At 50.9% G+C, this 17850-nt stretch overlaps 5 protein-coding genes across 5 annotated transcripts; 2 read left to right on the top strand and 3 right to left on the bottom strand.

Moving 5' to 3' along the window:
* Positions 1–954: 954 nt before the first annotated feature.
* Positions 955–1983, bottom strand: PG994_007658 (uncharacterized protein; the record flags this gene model as incomplete). Its single annotated transcript, XM_066859067.1, has 1 exon — positions 955–1983. One exon carries the CDS (start codon positions 1981–1983, stop codon positions 955–957), a length of 1029 nt encoding a protein of 342 aa, XP_066714554.1.
* A 1469-nt stretch (positions 1984–3452) lies between these two features.
* PG994_007657 (homoserine O-acetyltransferase) lies at positions 3453–5034 on the top strand (the record flags this gene model as incomplete). Its single annotated transcript, XM_066859066.1, has 2 exons — positions 3453–4225; positions 4290–5034. The coding sequence occupies 2 exons, from the start codon at positions 3453–3455 to the stop codon at positions 5032–5034; spliced, it is 1518 nt and encodes a 505-aa protein (XP_066714553.1).
* A 1061-nt stretch (positions 5035–6095) lies between these two features.
* PG994_007656 (uncharacterized protein) lies at positions 6096–6437 on the top strand (the record flags this gene model as incomplete). Its single annotated transcript, XM_066859065.1, has 1 exon — positions 6096–6437. The coding sequence occupies one exon, from the start codon at positions 6096–6098 to the stop codon at positions 6435–6437; it is 342 nt and encodes a 113-aa protein (XP_066714552.1).
* A 688-nt stretch (positions 6438–7125) lies between these two features.
* Positions 7126–8568, bottom strand: PG994_007655 (poly(ADP-ribose) polymerase and DNA-Ligase zn-finger domain-containing protein; the record flags this gene model as incomplete). The annotated part of the gene is made up of 6 exons (XM_066859064.1): positions 7126–7153; positions 7211–7890; positions 7945–8020; positions 8082–8183; positions 8237–8375; positions 8553–8568. 6 exons carry the CDS (start codon positions 8566–8568, stop codon positions 7126–7128), a joined length of 1041 nt encoding a protein of 346 aa, XP_066714551.1.
* Positions 8569–9496: 928 nt separating this feature from the next.
* On the bottom strand, positions 9497–17412 carry PG994_007654 (uncharacterized protein; the record flags this gene model as incomplete). The annotated part of the gene is made up of 13 exons (XM_066859063.1): positions 9497–11729; positions 11777–12260; positions 12315–12789; positions 12837–13175; positions 13208–14080; positions 14127–14372; positions 14424–14900; positions 14956–15052; positions 15101–15256; positions 15313–15717; positions 15769–16043; positions 16092–16741; positions 16794–17412. The coding sequence occupies 13 exons, from the start codon at positions 17410–17412 to the stop codon at positions 9497–9499; spliced, it is 7329 nt and encodes a 2442-aa protein (XP_066714550.1).
* Positions 17413–17850: the final 438 nt, after the last annotated feature.

Raw genomic sequence — 17850 nt, 5'->3', positions numbered from 1 at the left:
TATCAGCTTCAGTTCGTCCATGCTCACCTAGGTATTTGTGAAGACGATAACCGACATCGAGAGTTGGAGGGGATAGATATTGTCTGTAGCCCACCGAGAAGGGACTTACGACATAGACGACTGCAGAAAGGCTCGTGGAAAGAGTCATCGGTACAGCCTCCGGCATAGAAGCCACTACCGCCTTGTTGTGAGTGCGCGTAGGTACACAAGCCGCCGGGGAGACAGGTGTCACGCGCTACGCAGCACGTCACGTCTGGCGTCGTCGCATTCACGGCACCGCATGGCTGGAGTCCACGATTGAGGTAGTTGGAGGGATAGGCGAACGACCAACACGCCATTACGGCAGGACTATCGGGATTGAGTTGCAGAAAAAGAAGAGTATAATCGCCAAGTTGATGCGACTCAGCACGCTCCGATCCTTTTTTGAGAACCCCTTAAGTGTAGGATATAGAAGCAGAAATGAATAGCCTGATATTATTATGTATGATTTGGGACTCGACTCACCGCGAGGCTACCTTGGCACGCCACCCCCAACCCGTGCTTGTTTTGATGCTATCAATGGTTGCCTGCGAGCGCCACTCAATGAAAGTGTTCCGACAAAGGCATTAGAAGTGCAGCGAAGGCCTGGACTGTATACGCCCGCAGCGCCCCATCAGTCAGGCTTGCCAATCACGACCTGTATTGTCTATACATTTAAGATTGCACGCCCAATTATGATGGCCGTGGCGAGGCAGTATTGGTGGCCATTTCACAGCTGGAAACCGAGTCAAGATCCTGTGAACACTAAAAAGAAACATTCATAAACTTGAATAGGTATATTACAGACCATGCCAATCATGGGACAGAAGAAGACTTGCTTGAAGGGAAAGTAGGTAGGTGGTATCGTATCGTAGTCGTTGATCATAAAAAGCAATGTACGCAAAGCAAGATGACGCCCGCCGTAAAGAACACCGTTTAGACGGCCCAGTACACCTTGATCTCAACCTTCTCCACGCGGTTCTCCCATCCCCCAAATCTGGCCCGGCCCCAAACCGTGATGATATCACCCAACTTCATAGACCGCACGAACTCTCCATTCCCTGTTGCCTTGCCACGCCCATTTCTCTCCAGCTCCTCTGCGGCACTCGAGTTGGGGTCAACATCATCATTCCAGCGCCATACAATGTGATGCTGCTGTATTCCTTGTTTAGCCACCTTGTTGGCTTGAATCTTGTGGTCGGCAGTCGGGAGTAGGTCGTGGTCATAACGAGGTGGATTGGCCGCCCCTTCGTTGCCTTCACTGGAGGCAACAGCGGGCCATACAGGCCACACGGCGCAGGAGCAGATATGACCATCCTTTCCCTTGCCTTCTTCGGCTGAATACGACGGACAATTCTCATCGCATTGTGCCTCGGCATCGAAGCGTTCCAAGCCCGCATCAAACCACGTCCAGGAATGCCGGTAAGACCCGTGATCATTAGGCTCACCACCCCAACCCTGATCGGAGCTGCGGATGTTAAATACAACCTTGCGGACGGGGTGCTCCGAGACCGGTGGCGGTTCTTCGACGAATTCCTGGAAGCGGTCCGAGCCGAGCTCCCGCCCTAGCTTATGAGGAAGGGCCTGTGTAGAACGCCAGGAGTCATGGTTGGGTGGTGTCCAACGCGATAAGCCCAGAGGATCCGTGCGAAGCAGAAATTTGTTTCCGTCATTCCCGGCACCCCTGATGCCCAGGACCTTTCTTGGAAGATTGGAGTAGTCGGCGGTCACAGAAGAGCAAGGCCAGTACTCGGCTTGGTCGACAATCATGTCGGCTAGCTCGAGGGGAAGGTTGCCTGCTGCCATGAGCAATCTCTTGACTGTCATGGTATCTACAGGACTAGCATCGTACTCGGTAGGTGTATGATTGGTGTCGCTCGTTGACGATGCCGTTGACTTGTACGTGGCATTATCTTCGGCATTATCTTCCTTCCCATGCCGGAAGGGGAATGGGCGCGGGATCATCTTGCTGGAGCCTCCTCGACGACTGGTGAAGACAGGTCTGGCAGTGGAATTGTTGGTGTTTCGAAATACAGAACCGACGGCTACAAATTGGAGAAACCTTAAAATGATGATGAAGATGATGATGTACGAGAGAAAGGTAGATAAAGAAGCTGCTCAATTCCCCAGGTTCGAGATGGTATTGTAGAGCGCCATGTTGACTCAACAAGGACGGGGCCAACGTCAACTGAACTTGCAATGAGGTCACTCCTTGCCTGTGCTGGCTGCCTGGAGACTAAAACACCACCGTGCTTCATGTACCTAAGGTTAGTCGGGCGATTTGGTAGGTGCGTCTGGGGTGGCATGGATGATGCGCTTATGTAAATAGCAATATCGATACAAAGCCTGTCGTTCATTCCAAGCCTAGAACCGCAATATATATCAGTGAAAGCCATAGGCTGTAGGGTGCGATATGACGTTGGTTGCATACACTCTGAGGCGAGGCATCCCACGTCAAGCATGTTGCATAGAGGCGCACGCGTTCGTTGCACCCCTGCAATGAACCGCCACTAGCTCCTGTGCAACAGATGTTGAGCTACATAACATAGGTGAGTATGCGACTGGTAAGTTGCCTGATTGCGCAACAGCTTTGTCTGGATCAGAATATTGCTCAAACTGGACTCATTGGGTCCTCGAGGAATAGGATTGCTCAAGTGTTAATGGCACATTAGTATCTTTCTTACCACACGTTTGCTTCTATCTACTGGTACATCTTACATACTGTTGACCCTGCAATATCACCTCTAGCTCCACCAACTTGACTATATTTTTAACCCCGGATTCAATAGGTAGACCGGAGGACTGAGGCTCGATTAAGCTTCAAAAGAGGTACATTCTAGGAAGTGTACCTACACACCAATCTTCTATCAAGGAGCCTGGTAAGGATCCAGGCTAACCTACGACATTCATTGAAGATCTAGAACCCAAGTCAGATAAGGTCTTACATAACGTGGTGGGGGCGGGGCAGGTGTACACCCGGCTCGTGACACCAATCGATCGATTGATCCTCGAATCGACCAATCTCTGGTTGATGCATTATTTCCCTAGGCACTCGGGTGCGTACCTGATCAATTACTACCTAATGTGAGCTTTCGATCAGAGTGTGTGAAGCATGAGCAAAATTCCAAACTGCTCTCTGGCGTACGAGAGTGCTATTTTAGTACAGCAGCGAGCTTAATGAGTTGCATTAGCGTACTGGCACAGCACGTGAAATCTCGTCATCGCTCCCCAATCGGAGCTGATGGGGTCTTATGGAGCTTGAGCTATTGCGCAGCTCTAGCATCTACTGCCAGTGCTGACAAAACAACCAGATCTTAGAAATATGGAAATGAGTCGATGATAAATAGATTTCCTTTTAGAGACAGAGAGCCAAGCCCTCGTAGCATGCCCAAGGAAGCTCCAGCAGTCACACCAGGACATTTCCAGTCGAGAACATGAGAGCGCAACGGTTTGGCGCGACGGCCCTCCGTCAAGCATCGGGCATGCTGCAGACGAACACCGAGCGAACAGCTTCCCAGATCGTACGAGCACGCCTTTCGCCGCACCGAGTAGCATCGCTCTCCTCATCGTCCATACGGTCGCTACACTCGCAACCAGCAAAGCGAAATGGAGTGGCTAGCAACCCCCAGGGCGAAGCCTCCAATCCCGCCATGGCGTTTCCTTGCCTCGATGCCCTCGAAACAAGATCCGCCACCCTGGAAGCGCGATCGCTGTCTACGGGGCCCGAACCCGCCTACACCACCGGCGCGACCGAAGTCTTCCGCTGTACGAAACCACTGCTTCTGGATTGGGGCGGCGTGCTGCCGGAATTCGACGTTGCCTACGAGACTTGGGGCAAGATGAACGCCGACAAATCCAACGTCATTATTCTGCACACGGGCCTGTCCGCGTCGTCGCATGCGCACTCGACCGAGAGTAACCCGCAGCCGGGCTGGTGGGAGAAGTTCATCGGCCCTGGCGGCTGCCTGGACACGGACAAGTACTTTGTGATATGCACGAATGTTTTGGGCGGGTGCTTTGGCTCCACGGGCCCCAGCAGCATCGATCCGGCCGACGGGCAGCGTTACGCAACTCGATTCCCGATCCTCACTTTAGAAGACATGGTTAGAGCACAGTTTCGCCTACTTGACGGACTGGAGGTCAAGAAGCTGTACGCGAGCGTCGGTTCTAGCATGGGAGGCATGCAATCCCTGGCAGCCGGTGCCCTGTTCCCCCTCGCGAGTTGGCCGAGTCATCTCCATTAGTGGATGCGCCCGGAGTCATCCGTACAGCATTGCCATGCGCCACACGCAGCGCCAGGTTCTGATGATGGACCCCAACTGGAATAGGGGGTTTTATTACGGAAAAGTACCACCGCATGCTGGCATGAAACTTGCAAGAGAGATCGCCACCGTTACATATCGATCTGGGCCCGAATGGGAGCAGCGCTTCGGCAGGAGGAGAGCAGACTCGTCCAAGCCACCGGCGCTGTGCCCCGACTTCCTGATCGAAACCTACCTTGACCACGCCGGGGAAAAGTTCTGCTTAACATACGATCCCAACAGCCTGCTGTACGTTAGTAAGGCAATGGACTTGTTCGATCTCGGCCGTGAGACGCAAAGTGCAGCTGCCGTGCGCCGTGCCGAACGCGCACAGCAGATAGAGTCGGGCGCTAGCCCAGCTCAACCCGAGGCGTCCTGCAGTTTGACGTTACCCGACTCTCCGTATTTGGAGCAGCCGGATGCGAAGATTGTCGATACGACGACGATGCCCATTGAGGTGGCATCGCGTCCCCCCGATGACCTGATTGCAGGACTAGCTCCCTTGCGGGACATCCCAACCCTGGTTATGGGTGTTGCCAGTGATATCCTATTCCCAGCTTGGCAGCAGCGAGAAGTCGCAGATTCTCTGCGTATAGGAGGCAATATGAAGGTCTCTCACGTAGAGTTGAGCGAGGAGCAGAGCATGTTTGGCCACGACACATTCCTACTCGACTTGAAAAACGTCGGCGGCAGTGTCAGGAACTTCCTTGGCTGAAGCCTTTAAACAAGGCCTTACTTGGCTCAGCCAGATTGGAGACCTTGTATATCAACTGGTTCGTCTGGGTTCTCAGACCTGTATTGGCATCTGTCGCCTAAAATCATGCACATCATCTGGGCTAGGTAATCCGGACAGTCTGGACCAATATGATCGTGATAGTAGGGAAGCATCAGGACCCAAAATCCAGCACAAATTTGGTTGCGGCGCGTGTCGCCTGCGGTCGCGAGACGCAACGCTACTACTCTTTAAATCAGATTTTGAGCTGACTAGACGAGAAAAGCTATTTTTGGCCAACAGTTAATATAAAGTATACAACGTCAACCAATTCATCCGGCAAGGCCCAGGTTACGACCATACCCATCCACCCTGAGTGACATCCAACCCATGAGGTCTTCCATACCGTGAATAGCTAATTCGAGAGCAACGCAGCAGATCTAGGTCGCGTAGAGAGTGCATTCACCAGTTCTATTTTAAGGACTAAGGGTATCCAGGATCACGGATAGCTCGGGTTCGAGACTTCAGATTCGACTTGTCTTTTTCAAGTCCTCCCGTGATAGATGTCAGCAGCTCAGAGCCTGCCAAGAGCAGTATTGCGGAAGATGTCGTCTCAGTCCCCGAATAGGTTAGGAGAAACTCGAGGGGTTTACAAACTGTGAAATGCTGAATACTACATCTACCTATATATAAAGCGTCGAAATTGGATTCTGCAAGATGTCGATCACAGCCTCCCAAAAGTCAATACACCTACAGTATACTTAGTTGTATAACTCAAAATAAGCAACCGAGATCGGCAAACTCGCCAGACAACTTTTCCCAGCGGTAGACATGCAGCTCTTCCACATTTTATCTCTCGGTGGCATTATGGCGTATGTTACTTCAGACCAACCCCCTGTTCTCTGTAGACGTGCTTATCGACTAACATGGAGTAGCCTCGCGGCAGCTCAGGGAATCACCCTGACCCAACAACCGTTACCAGGAGTAAGGACGGGTTGACTGTTCACATTCGCAATCACAGGATGATATTTTTCAGGGTTATTCTAAAATGAGAAGTTCACCATATGCGTAATAACACTTTCTTGACAACAGGCGGCCCAACCAAGACGGTCTACATTCCCACCACGACAACCAAAACTGAAACGGTCTCCGTCTCCGTGACCGTGAGCAAGATCACGACGTGCCAAAAGCCGATGCCGACGGACTGCCCCAAGCTGACATCGACGGGTACGGCGTGCCGGTTATGCTTCGTGCCCGACTGCACCGAGACGGTCCAGACGACCAAGAGCTGCGGGTGCCCAGCCGCCGTGCCCACGACGACGGTCAACTTCCCCTGCAAAGACCCTGACTCATGCGGGCTGATCGGCTGCAAGACGCAGTATCAGATCGCCACAGAGGCGTGTTAAGGGAGCGTGAGAGGCAGCAGCAGCAGTTGCTGTCGGAGCCGTAGAGGAAAGTGAAGCAATGGCTGTGTCGCCCCCATGTGGGAAGCCTCTATCACATGGTTATGGGCACCCCTCCGGCATAGTTTAGGAGGTAGCTGACCTACTGGTCTGATGGATCATCGTATAGGACTGAACAAACGGCAGACAATACTCGTATCGAGCTGTTAATAACAACACGATCCTGGCCTCTGCGGCCCTAACACAATATCCCTACTAAGTGCATGGCCGTGGCTAAATCTTATTCCAACGTCAGTAAACTCCATTGAGGAATCTGGCCAGAGAGAAGGTTGCGAAGATACCCCACTGGCCCTGGAAACGGTGTATCGACATAATACATCTTAGCCCCACACCAACATAGTAGGATAATAGGCGAAATGATATGCTTCGTATGCACATGAATTAGCTATCCGTAATGATACATTAATAACACTTTGTTCGTCCCCTATGCATATCGTTGCAGAAAGCAGCAAATCGGCAGCTCTCCTACCAGATGTGACACTCGTAATATAAATCGAGCAAATCGCATAGGCTGCGAGACTACTGCAGGCATCTCATCAAACCAGCCGTCCAGTACACTTCTCGATGCGTGATATCGTACAAAGCCTTCTGAGGGAAAACTTGAACCACCCAAGCGTTAGTTAGTCCAGCATTAGTTCTCATCCTCGTCAGCTGCCATACTGTGGGAGGCGTCAGTTTCATATCTAAGAGAATACATTTCGGGAAGGATAACTCACGACTTTCTGCTCCGACCGCGCCTAGCAGTGACTGGAGCAGTGTCGGCAGTATCAGCGGCAGAAGGCTTAGCCTTGCGACCGCCTTTGGCCTTGACCTTCTTGGGGGCCTCCTCGACTTCATCCTCGTCTTCGTCTTCGACAGGAGTAGGTGCCTTGGCCGCCTTCTTGCCTCGGCCCTTCTTGACCGGCTCAGGTGCGGGCTCGGGCTCATCTGCCTCCTCTTCCTCTTCCTCCTTAACCTCCTCCTGAACCTTCCTGCGTCGGCCAGCTGTCTTTCCCTTGGCTTTAGCAGCGGGCTTTTCGTCCGCGGCAGCCGCCTTCTTGGGCGCTGCTTTCTTGGCCTTCTTGGCGGGCTGCGCTTCCTCCTCATCCTCCTCATCCTCTTCCTCATCATCAGCCTTCTTGGGCGCTGCCTTCTTGGTCTTTTTCTTGGCAGGCTGCGCTTCCTCCTCATCATCAGACTTCTTGGGCGCTACCTTCTTGGGCGCGGCCTTCTTGGCCTTCTTCTTGGCAGGCAGCGCTTCCTCCTCCTCATCCTCGTCCTCCTCGGCCTTCTTCCGGCCGCGCTTAGCCTTTGGGGTAGGCTTCTCTGCTTCATCTTCGCCATCTCCGTCCTCCTTCTTGGCCTTCTTAGCACGGCCACGAATTGCCTTCTGTCCAGGCACATTGAATTCCGGGTCCTATAAATATGTAAGTATTAGCTATCGTAATATGAAACACGGGTTTTCACTTACGCCCTTAAAGTCCTCGGCAGGAATGTGTCCTTGTGTGACGGCTTCCTTGATCTTCTCTTGAACTTCGGGATGATCACTGCATCAAGGTAAGCTTCAGGAGCCATTTTGGTTCGAGAGACTGCCGGGTTCATGCTTACTCGAGCTCTTCCCATCCATCAATCATGTCCCACTTGTAACCGCCGTCACCATCACTGATGTCGTCCTGGAGGTTGGTAACCTTCAGGCCAGAGACACAGCCCCTATAGGTTCAGGTAAGTATCAATTCAGTGGCCCAAGATAGACATAAGCTCACCAGTGGGTCCATTTCCAACTGGCACGGCCATCGGGGATGTCAACCCAGACACCCCAACGGATTTCACCCTTCTTGATCTTGTCGCCTGCTTTCTTGCACAGAGTGTCCTGGCACCCAGCGCGATTGTTGGGAGAAACCTCTGTTGGCATGGTTAGCAAGATCCGTGTTGGCACTTCGACGAATAATCCAAAAAAAAAAATGAAAGGGGTCCTCGGACGAAATTGGCATATAAGCCAGTTTGGAAATTCCCAATAATGAGTTTGCTGACATAGCAAGACATTGCAGCTTGGAAAAATCAAAATCAAAAGAGACTCACCGATGCGGTACGGCATATTGTCGATGAGATTGAGATTAACGCGTGTCCAATTTGTATGAAGGCTGAGTGCGACAGCCACAAGTCCCGTGCTGTATGTGTATGCTGTGGGATGCGAAGGTTTGGGGAATGGACCCAATCTAAGAGCAGCAAACGCGACGCGAGAATCTGGTCTTCAATGGTCGAATCGGGATAATGTACACGGCTCAAACCAGAGGGTTTCTCTTAAACTATCAGGCCAGAGGATATATTAGGTACCTGAGTAGTTGGAAAAAACAAAGAGACATGGGCGAAAGGATGGTAGGAGGTTGGTAGGATTTATTTGATCAAGTACTCCGTAAGTCCCTAGGAAAAAAGGGTCTGTGGTTTAAGTACCTAAGTGATGCGAAAAGTTGGGGGGTTTCATTCAGACGCGTCGGGTCAGGCAGGTGGTCAATTCACCCTCCAACCTTACTACAAATTCCAAGGCAGCCACCTCCTGCAAAGGACTTAACTTTAGGCAAACATCTCATCTGCCGGCAAGGCAAATGTGAGGTAGCAGGTATGTTCAATCAGAAATACATCCTTCCATTTTAGTCACTTCATTCTTTTCCCAATGCAAATAGAGACAGAGCATACAGAATGATTGATTCCATTCTACGTAATCTACATGTACTTACATTTCAATTTGGGAATGACGTATTGGCACGCAACGTACCGTACCTTGCCGCACCCAAGCTACAAGCTACGGCGGACAAGCTGCAGGCCCTGCTATGCTAATCTTGCTTAACCCCTGAATCCACCAAATCAAACCGAACTATCTACTACTGTCTTCAGCGACTCCTTAGAACTGCAACGTCTTACTGAAATGCTTCCGTCATATATAGCTATGCTTCATACTATGACAACAGCCATCGTCTCGTGGTTTATTGCCCTTCGTCTCTCGCACCTCCGCGCCCTCTTCTAGATTACAAAAACGGACACCAACCAATATACATCGCTGACAGGTTCCGTGGATTGACTGCCTGCTTGATAAGCTCCTCGACTTGACCCTCCACCCCCAACGGAATGCTCTCGTCTGGTAGCAAGCCTCGCACTTTCCTCCTGATACTTTCCACCACACTGGTGGGGTTCAACTTCACCACTTCGTTCTTGCGCTTCTTGTCTCTCTGCAGATCCAGCGTCGGGTCATAGATGAAGGCCTCGAGGATCGTCATGAGCGTCTCCTCTTGCTGCCTCAGGATGCTCAGTGTGAGTTCCGAGCACTGGCGGAAAGGCCCTTCATAACCGTACACTCCCATTGCTGCCACCATGTTGTGCGTCAACCGGAACGGGACGCGTTCGGGCTGCTGAAACGTCAATCCCTTGTCGAACAGGCAGTTGAAGTCCACATGGAAGATGCCGCCATTGCCCTCCTCGAGAAGCACGTTCTCGCCGTGCCTATCACCCAGCCCCAAAATGGTCCCCACCATGGACATGACCGCGCACGATCGTGTATACTTTAATCGTGCGGCAAACCATGCTGATGGGTTCGGGAACTGCGAAATGAACCAGTGTGGGAGCACCGGAGGGAACTGTCCCAGGACTTGTTCCGTGAAAATCCGTATGTTCTTATCTCCAGTCACTGCATCCTTCATCTGCTGTGCGAGCTGGTTATAATTAGGTCCAATACCGCGGGATCGGTAAATTACCAGAAGGATGTCGCGTAGGGTCTTGAGCCCGTCTACCCATTCGATAATGCCGCATTCCTCATTTAGGGGTGTCACAGCATAGGTCCGGATATACAATTGCCGTCTGCTGGATTCGGCATCCCGCTTGAGTGAGCGGTTGATCATGCTATTGAATTCCATCAAGCGCTGGTCGGTTCGTAAATCGTCTTTGGGTTTTATGAGCAGGCCGTAACTCCTGCCATTCGACCCCCTGGCTGTGAGCTTTCGGGGCTTGGCTAGCGATCCTAGCACCAGCACATCGTCCAAGAAAGAATCAATAGTGATGACATCGCGCGAGAATGCCTTGTGCTTTTTGACGTTATCTGTCAGGGTAGGGAGCGTGGCTGTAAGACAGGTCTCGATAGGTACCACCAATGGGCACGGCGTGCACTTGTGGTTGAAATTGAGATCTCTTGTGATACTCGCATGCGTCGTCCTATTGCTCTGGAAATCCCCGTTGTTGCAAGCGAGAAGTAACTGGTCTGCTAGCTTCTCGCCCATGCGAAGAAGGGTTTTCAGGTCATACGAACCACCTTCAACCTTCTTCGATGTGCCTCTCAACTTTTGGACGATCAGCTGTCCCCGCGCTCTCCGTTCCGAAGTAGCTTGCTTGGAAGTGAGGATGGCAAAGAGGCTCCAAAGAGACTGTTTGGGATGGTTCTCCACAACCTTCACAATGATCCCCTCAAGAAGCATGAAAACCTCATTGTTGGGGTGTGCGATTCGTGCAACCATCTGAGGAAGTGCCGTATAGAAGATGTAGGCAGGCATGCGCTGAATGTACTTATACAGGTAGGAATGGAGCGACTGAAGTTGCGTCTTTCGGCGATGGTGCAGCTCTCGCGTGATTGATACCTTACTTGCGGGCGCCCTGTCTAGCTGTGCCCCCAGCTCAAGCCAAAGCGTGAGAATTCTCGGTAAGGTCTGGTAAAGATACTTGGTTCCATAGTTGAGCGAGCGGATGTAGTTCTCTATGACCAGCTTCGCCGTCTCGCCTGTGAGATACTCATCACTCTGGTCGTCCGGTTTGAGGGCCTTCTCAGACTCGAGTACCTTCTTGTAATGTCGGCCGAGATGGTAATGGCCCTTTTCCCATGTTGCGTAGTTTTTCGGGACATTCTGATACTGTTGCCGCAACGCACTGGCATGTGTCTGGCCAGTATCGTCAAGCCACTTGGCTAGGAGCAAATGGGCACGAGCAACTAACATGTTCTGTTGCGTCTCCACGCTCTTCTCGAACGATTCTTCGCTGATAAAGCTCTTATTCAGGAAGACATTGTTGGAGATTGCACCTTGCAGTGTCTGTATCGCTTTCCGGTTATGGCCTTGTTTCCACAGCAGTCGAGCATTTTCGATAGTGGCCGAGTTGTCGCCAAGTTGTGATGCATGAAGAACGGCATTGAACGACTGATGCATCGAGTTGGCTTTTCGCGCAAGCTTTGCACTCGACAGCCACAGTGATGAGATGTCCAGATCACTGAAACGAGGTCTTCTGGAGGTTAGCTATCTATCAATGATGCGTTACGGGTGGAAACCAACCTCTTTAACTCCATGGCGGCCCGTCTGATACCAAGAACATATTGTTTATCGGCCACATACGAACCCAGGACCTCAAGGCGCCTATTCAACGTTTTCAGGGTTTCTTGTGGATGCTGCCCCTCTTCGTTGTTGACACCAGCAATGAGTTCAAGATCGGTCAGCACATGGCATTTCAACATTACTTCGTGGAAGGCGTGAAGAGAAGACGTGGCCGTGAAGGTCATCGACGACCCGACTCGGTCTCTCAAAGTCCTGAGGTCCTCGATGAACTCCTTCGTTCGACCAGCTTGGAGATGAAGGAGAGTGCGTGCAATGCACACGTTGAAGTTTTCCGTCCAGTCTCCTTCGTATCTTGACATGAATATTTGCATCGTCTGCCACCTCCCCGTGGCCCATGAAGCTTCTACCGCGTACGGTACTATCCGATTGATCGTTGTAATGGCGGTATGTTTCTCGATGCCTTCAACATAATTTAAGAGAACATCTGCGTGCAGTTATTAGTAGAGACCGGTGATGAAACGGAAGTAGATTTTCATACCATGCTGCCCGGACTCTTTGAGACATGTGAGAAGATCGATCTGTATGTCAACATTTTCAGGATTCTCTGCCAGCTTGATCTCATACCAGGTCTGGGCCTCAGCCCACCTTCCTGCTTTACGATGACTGAGGATCTGCTGGTTAATGTCCAGCACTTTTAGGTGAGCAGATATCCCCTCCAAGCCATCAGGCTCGTCGATTTGAGTATAGATATCTTGGAGCCTTTGCAGCAAACGTTCCCTCTCACCACCGCCCATCGCATGTGCTTCAACCTGACGAATATGCTGCTCAAGATGAAAAAGAGCCCTAGAGTAGGCTTTACACTCGACCGCACGTTTCGATATGAGTTCAGCCGGGATAGAGTCGAGAATTATCTGCACCCTATGCATGCCTGCAAGTTCCGCGGCGTCCTGATTCGGTTTAGACCTCATGGATTGTAGCCATCGCATCGCATAATCAAGAACTCGAAAGATGGCCTACACTTGTCAGCAGTTACCTCATTGTGGAGATGTTCGACCTTTACCTCGTAATACAGTTTCATCTCTTCTCGTTCAATATAGCTTGCATTGTCCTGAACCTCGTGTTGCAGGACGATAAGCAATTCGCGAAGCACGTCGCCGCATATATCCTGAGTACCCTCCTTGCTAATGATAACATGGAGAACCAGGTAGGGAAACAGGAACTCAGCGGTCGATAAGTCTTTGATTCGAATAACGTGGCAAAGGGGTTCGAATATAAGCCCCGAAAAGGGGTTTTGCGGGCGTCGGAGCAAATCCAGGGCGAAATGTCGCATCCAGGTAGCGTATGGTCTGCCTTGGCGAAAGAGAGGTAATCTACTTGTTGCTGTGCCATTGGACCAAGCCTGTACCTGGAATTTAAAAACGGCACAATAACCTCTCTCGTCTCATCAGACAGAGACAAGAATTTTCTGTAGATACGGTCCGCATCTCTGGTGCCGTCTCTACTTCCTGCCATTCTGATGGCACTGGCAATGTCGCAACGCTCTAGAAGCTCCTGCATGGCATAGGACAGTAGCCCTTGCTGCTTGGTGTCTGTAGCTGCGAGGAACGACTTAACCAATACATCTTCCAGTAGGCGTAGGACAAAGTCGGTAGTTTCGCCATGGTCGTCGAAGTTGCTCAGAACAACGAGATGGCGTTCTTCGCGAACAATTTCGACTCGGTTTGGATCGAGGCATCCAACCAGACCAATACTCTGTGTGCATAGTTGACTGATCTCGTTTTGTTCGCCTGCGTACCGTGAGGCACAGTCTAGTAGCGCACGTATCAATGCTGCTACGACTGTATCGGGTTGTTCGCTCACCGCCGAAGCCTGTATGTAGTCCTGCTGTCTTTGGAGGTACGAAGTAAGCTCCCTCAGAGCCTGCAGAACCACGCCAGAGTTTTCGTGCTGCACGCGTTCAGCAAGCAGTTGGAAGGCTGTCCGGTTGTCTACAGGCTTTCGCAGTCCGCTTAGTCTGGCCTCGACGCCCGACAGATCGCTAATATGACTGAACGATGGGAGCTTGCTGATGTATGCTACAAGCATGTGCTCGTATTTATCAAGCAAGAATTGAATAAGCTCCTTGCACCCCAACCTGGTATGTTCGTCGAAGAAATTCCAGTAGTGATTGATGATAAAAAAGGTCGTTTCAATTAAGACTTCGACATCGTCATCATCCAAGCAGAAAATCATTGCAGACCAGCATGAGAATGAACACGCCCTTAGCTCATCTTGCCCAATAGCGGAAAGGACACATGCGGATATCTTGAACCAGTTAGTTTTACGCTTCGCATCAATAGCGCCAACTCACCTGAGGTCTCGCTATGCGTATATTGATTTTTCCTATTCTGATCATCTCCTCCATCGCTTTGATGCACCGTTTCTGTTCGTCGATTTTGAACGTTGTCGAGCGGGAGCTCATTGGCTCATTGAAGATATCAGTCAGCCTGGCCATCATACCAAGAGCATTCTGAGAAAGAAAGCGTCCCGTTGCTAGCTTCTTCTGTCTTGGATCTCCTTGGATTAGGCTTGCCATGAGGCTAAAGGCGCTTCTGATCTATACGTATTCTGTTAGAAAGCAATAGGTCACTTGGGTGCCGCCACTTACATGTAGTTTTCGTGGTTCATCCGCATCCCCGGCAGCCTTGAGCAACTCCAACGAGGTCATCACTGGCTCAATCTTGAGTAAGTCGACAAAAGCAAGCTCGTCGAAATGAGACGATATTTCCCTGAGCGAGTTCATTGAGCTTTCGGGTATGTTTTGTGCATCTCGGACCAACAGAAACGCCAGAATCGGTCCAACATTGTCAGCGTCGAGGCACGGCTGCCAAGGCTCGGATTCTTTGCGGAGCACAGCGATCTTCTGTATGACATCCCGTTTTCCTGCAGAAACCAGATATGGTAGAGCATATTTCTGGGTGACCAAGACGAACTGGGGCAATGTCATCTCTAGCATATCCGCAAGTAAATTTGCTGTCTTGGGCTGTGATACGAGTTCTTTGAGGGCACTGTAAGCTAGGGACTTCCAGTACGGCTCAAACAACTGCCGCGTAGTAACACGCTTGAAGCGAGCAAGGGAGATAATCTGAGATACAGAAATCAGCCAAGTGGCGTTGTAACATGTCTCCTTGGGAGCGTACCTCGTTGAAAGCTGATGCAGAAGTAATAGTCCCAGCAGATCCCAGATACTCTACGAGCTTGAGCAAAACTAGGCCAAGATTGTCATCAGAAACGACACTATCTCAGTTAGCTACACGTTATAAGGGTGTCTTAATAGATACTCACCGGCCAAGCTGAGACCATGCCATCATGCAGGTTTCGGTGAGGCGAGGGTCCGAAATCTGGCGTAAAATTGTGATTGCGGTACCTAGTGTTTTCTGGGCTATTTGTCTCTGGGCTTCTGGGAGAAAGTCTCCTGCCAGTAGTGCGGGAAGAGTACGTCTACAAACGCATTAGTCTCATGTGAATGAATACAGCTTACGAGAACTTCGTGTTACCCAGTGGCGATTCTCAGATCTCTGGACGAGCTGTTCAATGATTTGAGACACCATAATACAGAAGCAGATGTGTCAGCATCGAGGAAAGATGCTTCGCCTGAATGTTTTGCGAGACGTCTCAATGCCACCATTGCCGTGATCCGAGGTTCCCGTGATTCATTGAAGCTCGGTAAGGCTACCAGAGAATTGAAGGCAGATAGCACAGCCACCTTGGCCCCTTTGTCGCAGGATTGAGGTATTCTCTTCTCGCCAGTCGATGCTTGGCAGAATAGACACATTAGCTCCGAAGGATGATACTCCGTTATCGATGACGATTCCAGTGTGTTATCAGCAGCACAGCACATATAACCAAGTAAATGGATCAATGACACCCGGTCTGTGTCTTGTAGCCGAGGGAAAGCGCCCCTGTATTGTGTTAGAGGCATTGGTCAATTATAGTGAGTGGGATGTATTTACACAACCAACTGCTCCAGATTGCTCGGTTCTTCATTTGGCGGGCATCCCAAGAGGCGGTATAACGCTTTAAGGATATGAGACTGAACCTGAGGTTCGGAGGTCACTTTCCGCCTCTTGGTCGGACGATCAGCCGTTGGTGGGTCGGAAGAGCCTATACTCAAGGCTTGTAGCTGACGACGCAGTTGTTTATCTTCAAAATTCTGTGGTTGCAAATTCTCGTTCAGGATCGCTGGTTTCGTACTGGAGACAATATGTCGGAGCAGCTCTAAACTTCGCTGTATCATGGTTAGTGCCTAGCCTCGTAGTACCTGTGTTCAACTCACCATAGAATCTGTGCCTTCCATAAATATGGCTCCTTGCATCGAGATGGTTTCAAGCGCAGGAATCAGCTGAGATGCTACCAACCTTGCTACCGGCTTGTTGCCCAAACACTCCTCTGATATCTTGAGGATAACTGTGCATATCAAGCGGCTTGCCTTATCTCTATCTAATTCCCAGTCCATCAAATACTCAAACTGTCTTGACAGGTCAATAGACATGGATATAAGCAAGGCGTAGGCTTTGTATTTGAGGGAGTTATCAACAAAGGCTGCATCGTCGAGCAGAGTAGCCACTCGCAGCGTAGCTTGCAGTATCAAAGGAAGGCAGCTCGGAATGTTACCACGCCACCAGTCATGGCGGGCTTGCAGTTTTGAGCATGCATCAAGCAACCATGGAATCGGCTTGATGGTTGGGGCGATGCTGAGCCCGGGATTCCGGAAGCCCAGGGGAATTGACAGTATAGATACAAGACTGCAGGCGTGACGGAGAGCATGAGACCATGTCAGCACGTTATACGTGCATTGTTGCTCGACCCTTTCCAGATCAGCGGCGGCAATCGATTTCAAATACGCGTCTGATGGTACCCGTAGACGCAACGAGATATCTCTTCCCGAACGGTTTACTCTGTTTTCGCCCAGATGGGCCAGGAGTGCTGTCAAGAATTGTCAGTACTTCATGCAGCATATCTATGATCATAGTCGTACCGTCAAAACTGCTCCTTAGATAGTAATCCAGTTTCGAAGCAAGAGGCCAAAGGAACCCATTTTGGCCGATGACTATGAAGAGGTCCTGAAACAGAGCCTCAATGGCTGTGGTTAGGCTAAGGCACTGGCTATGCCCCAGCATCCTAAGCACTCGTGGCAAAATCCATAGCCAAAGGGGTTCGCTCCCGCGAAACATGAATGACCCATCAGGCGACGAGAAAACCAATACCTCTGGAGTCTCTCTAACTGTGACCTTCAGAAAGTTGATCGCTCTCACTGCTTCTGAATGCAGGTGTTCCCGGTCGGCGAATGGATCGTCCCATCTCAAGCCTTCAAGGACTACGCGGGCGAAGACATATATCAGCATGTGGTTGTGCTCAATTCGGTCTTGCTGAGACTTCAGGGTCTCTGGATTGTTTTTCACTTCCTCGATCACGCTGAACAGCTTCTTCAGTTCTGCTGTCTCGTCGGGCCTCGAAGATCTCGTGGAAGCCGAGATATTCTCCACCAGCTGAGCCGCCAAGGTAGAGGGTGGTGGTCCATTGTTGACGGAGCCATTACCGAGGCTCTCTCGGCCTTGTTGGCCATTGCGACCATAAGATGTTGGTGCCATGCTCATGTCTGGATGACATTGAGGCTCGGCCGTGCAAGGAGGGAATCTGTTTGCTCTTGATGGGAGTGTGTTGGCACGCTTGAACGAGCCTCACGCGTTAAGTGGTGGGTAGGCAACTGTTCCAAAGCAGGGTCTAACGCGACATCACGTGGGCTGCGTGTGGCCCGCCGCTCGCTTACCTAATGTCACCTGTGCACTCTTGGTGGATGGTGGATCCGAAGTCCCTTGGGCTGAGCCGAATCATCAATCAACTGAAAGCTCGGATCTTTTGGACTGATGTCACACGACGTTTACTTTAATGTCCTTCATCGCACTGCCACGCTGAGATCAAGAAGCAGAGTTGTATTACGACACCCAGGGACCCAACAAGCTGAGTATCTATCATTCCTTCTTTTCACGTCCATTTCCAATTGCGCAAGGCTACGCGCGACGTCACCCGAACGG

This window comes from Apiospora phragmitis (assembly GCF_038363925.1).
Source record: "Apiospora phragmitis strain CBS 135458 chromosome Unknown utg000007l:2111988.0-4706623.0:1.0-2598199.0, whole genome shotgun sequence".
Taxonomy (NCBI): domain Eukaryota; kingdom Fungi; phylum Ascomycota; class Sordariomycetes; order Amphisphaeriales; family Apiosporaceae; genus Apiospora; species Apiospora phragmitis.
Note: the sequence above shows the minus strand (reverse complement) of the source record. Positions and strands in the feature narration are given on the sequence as shown.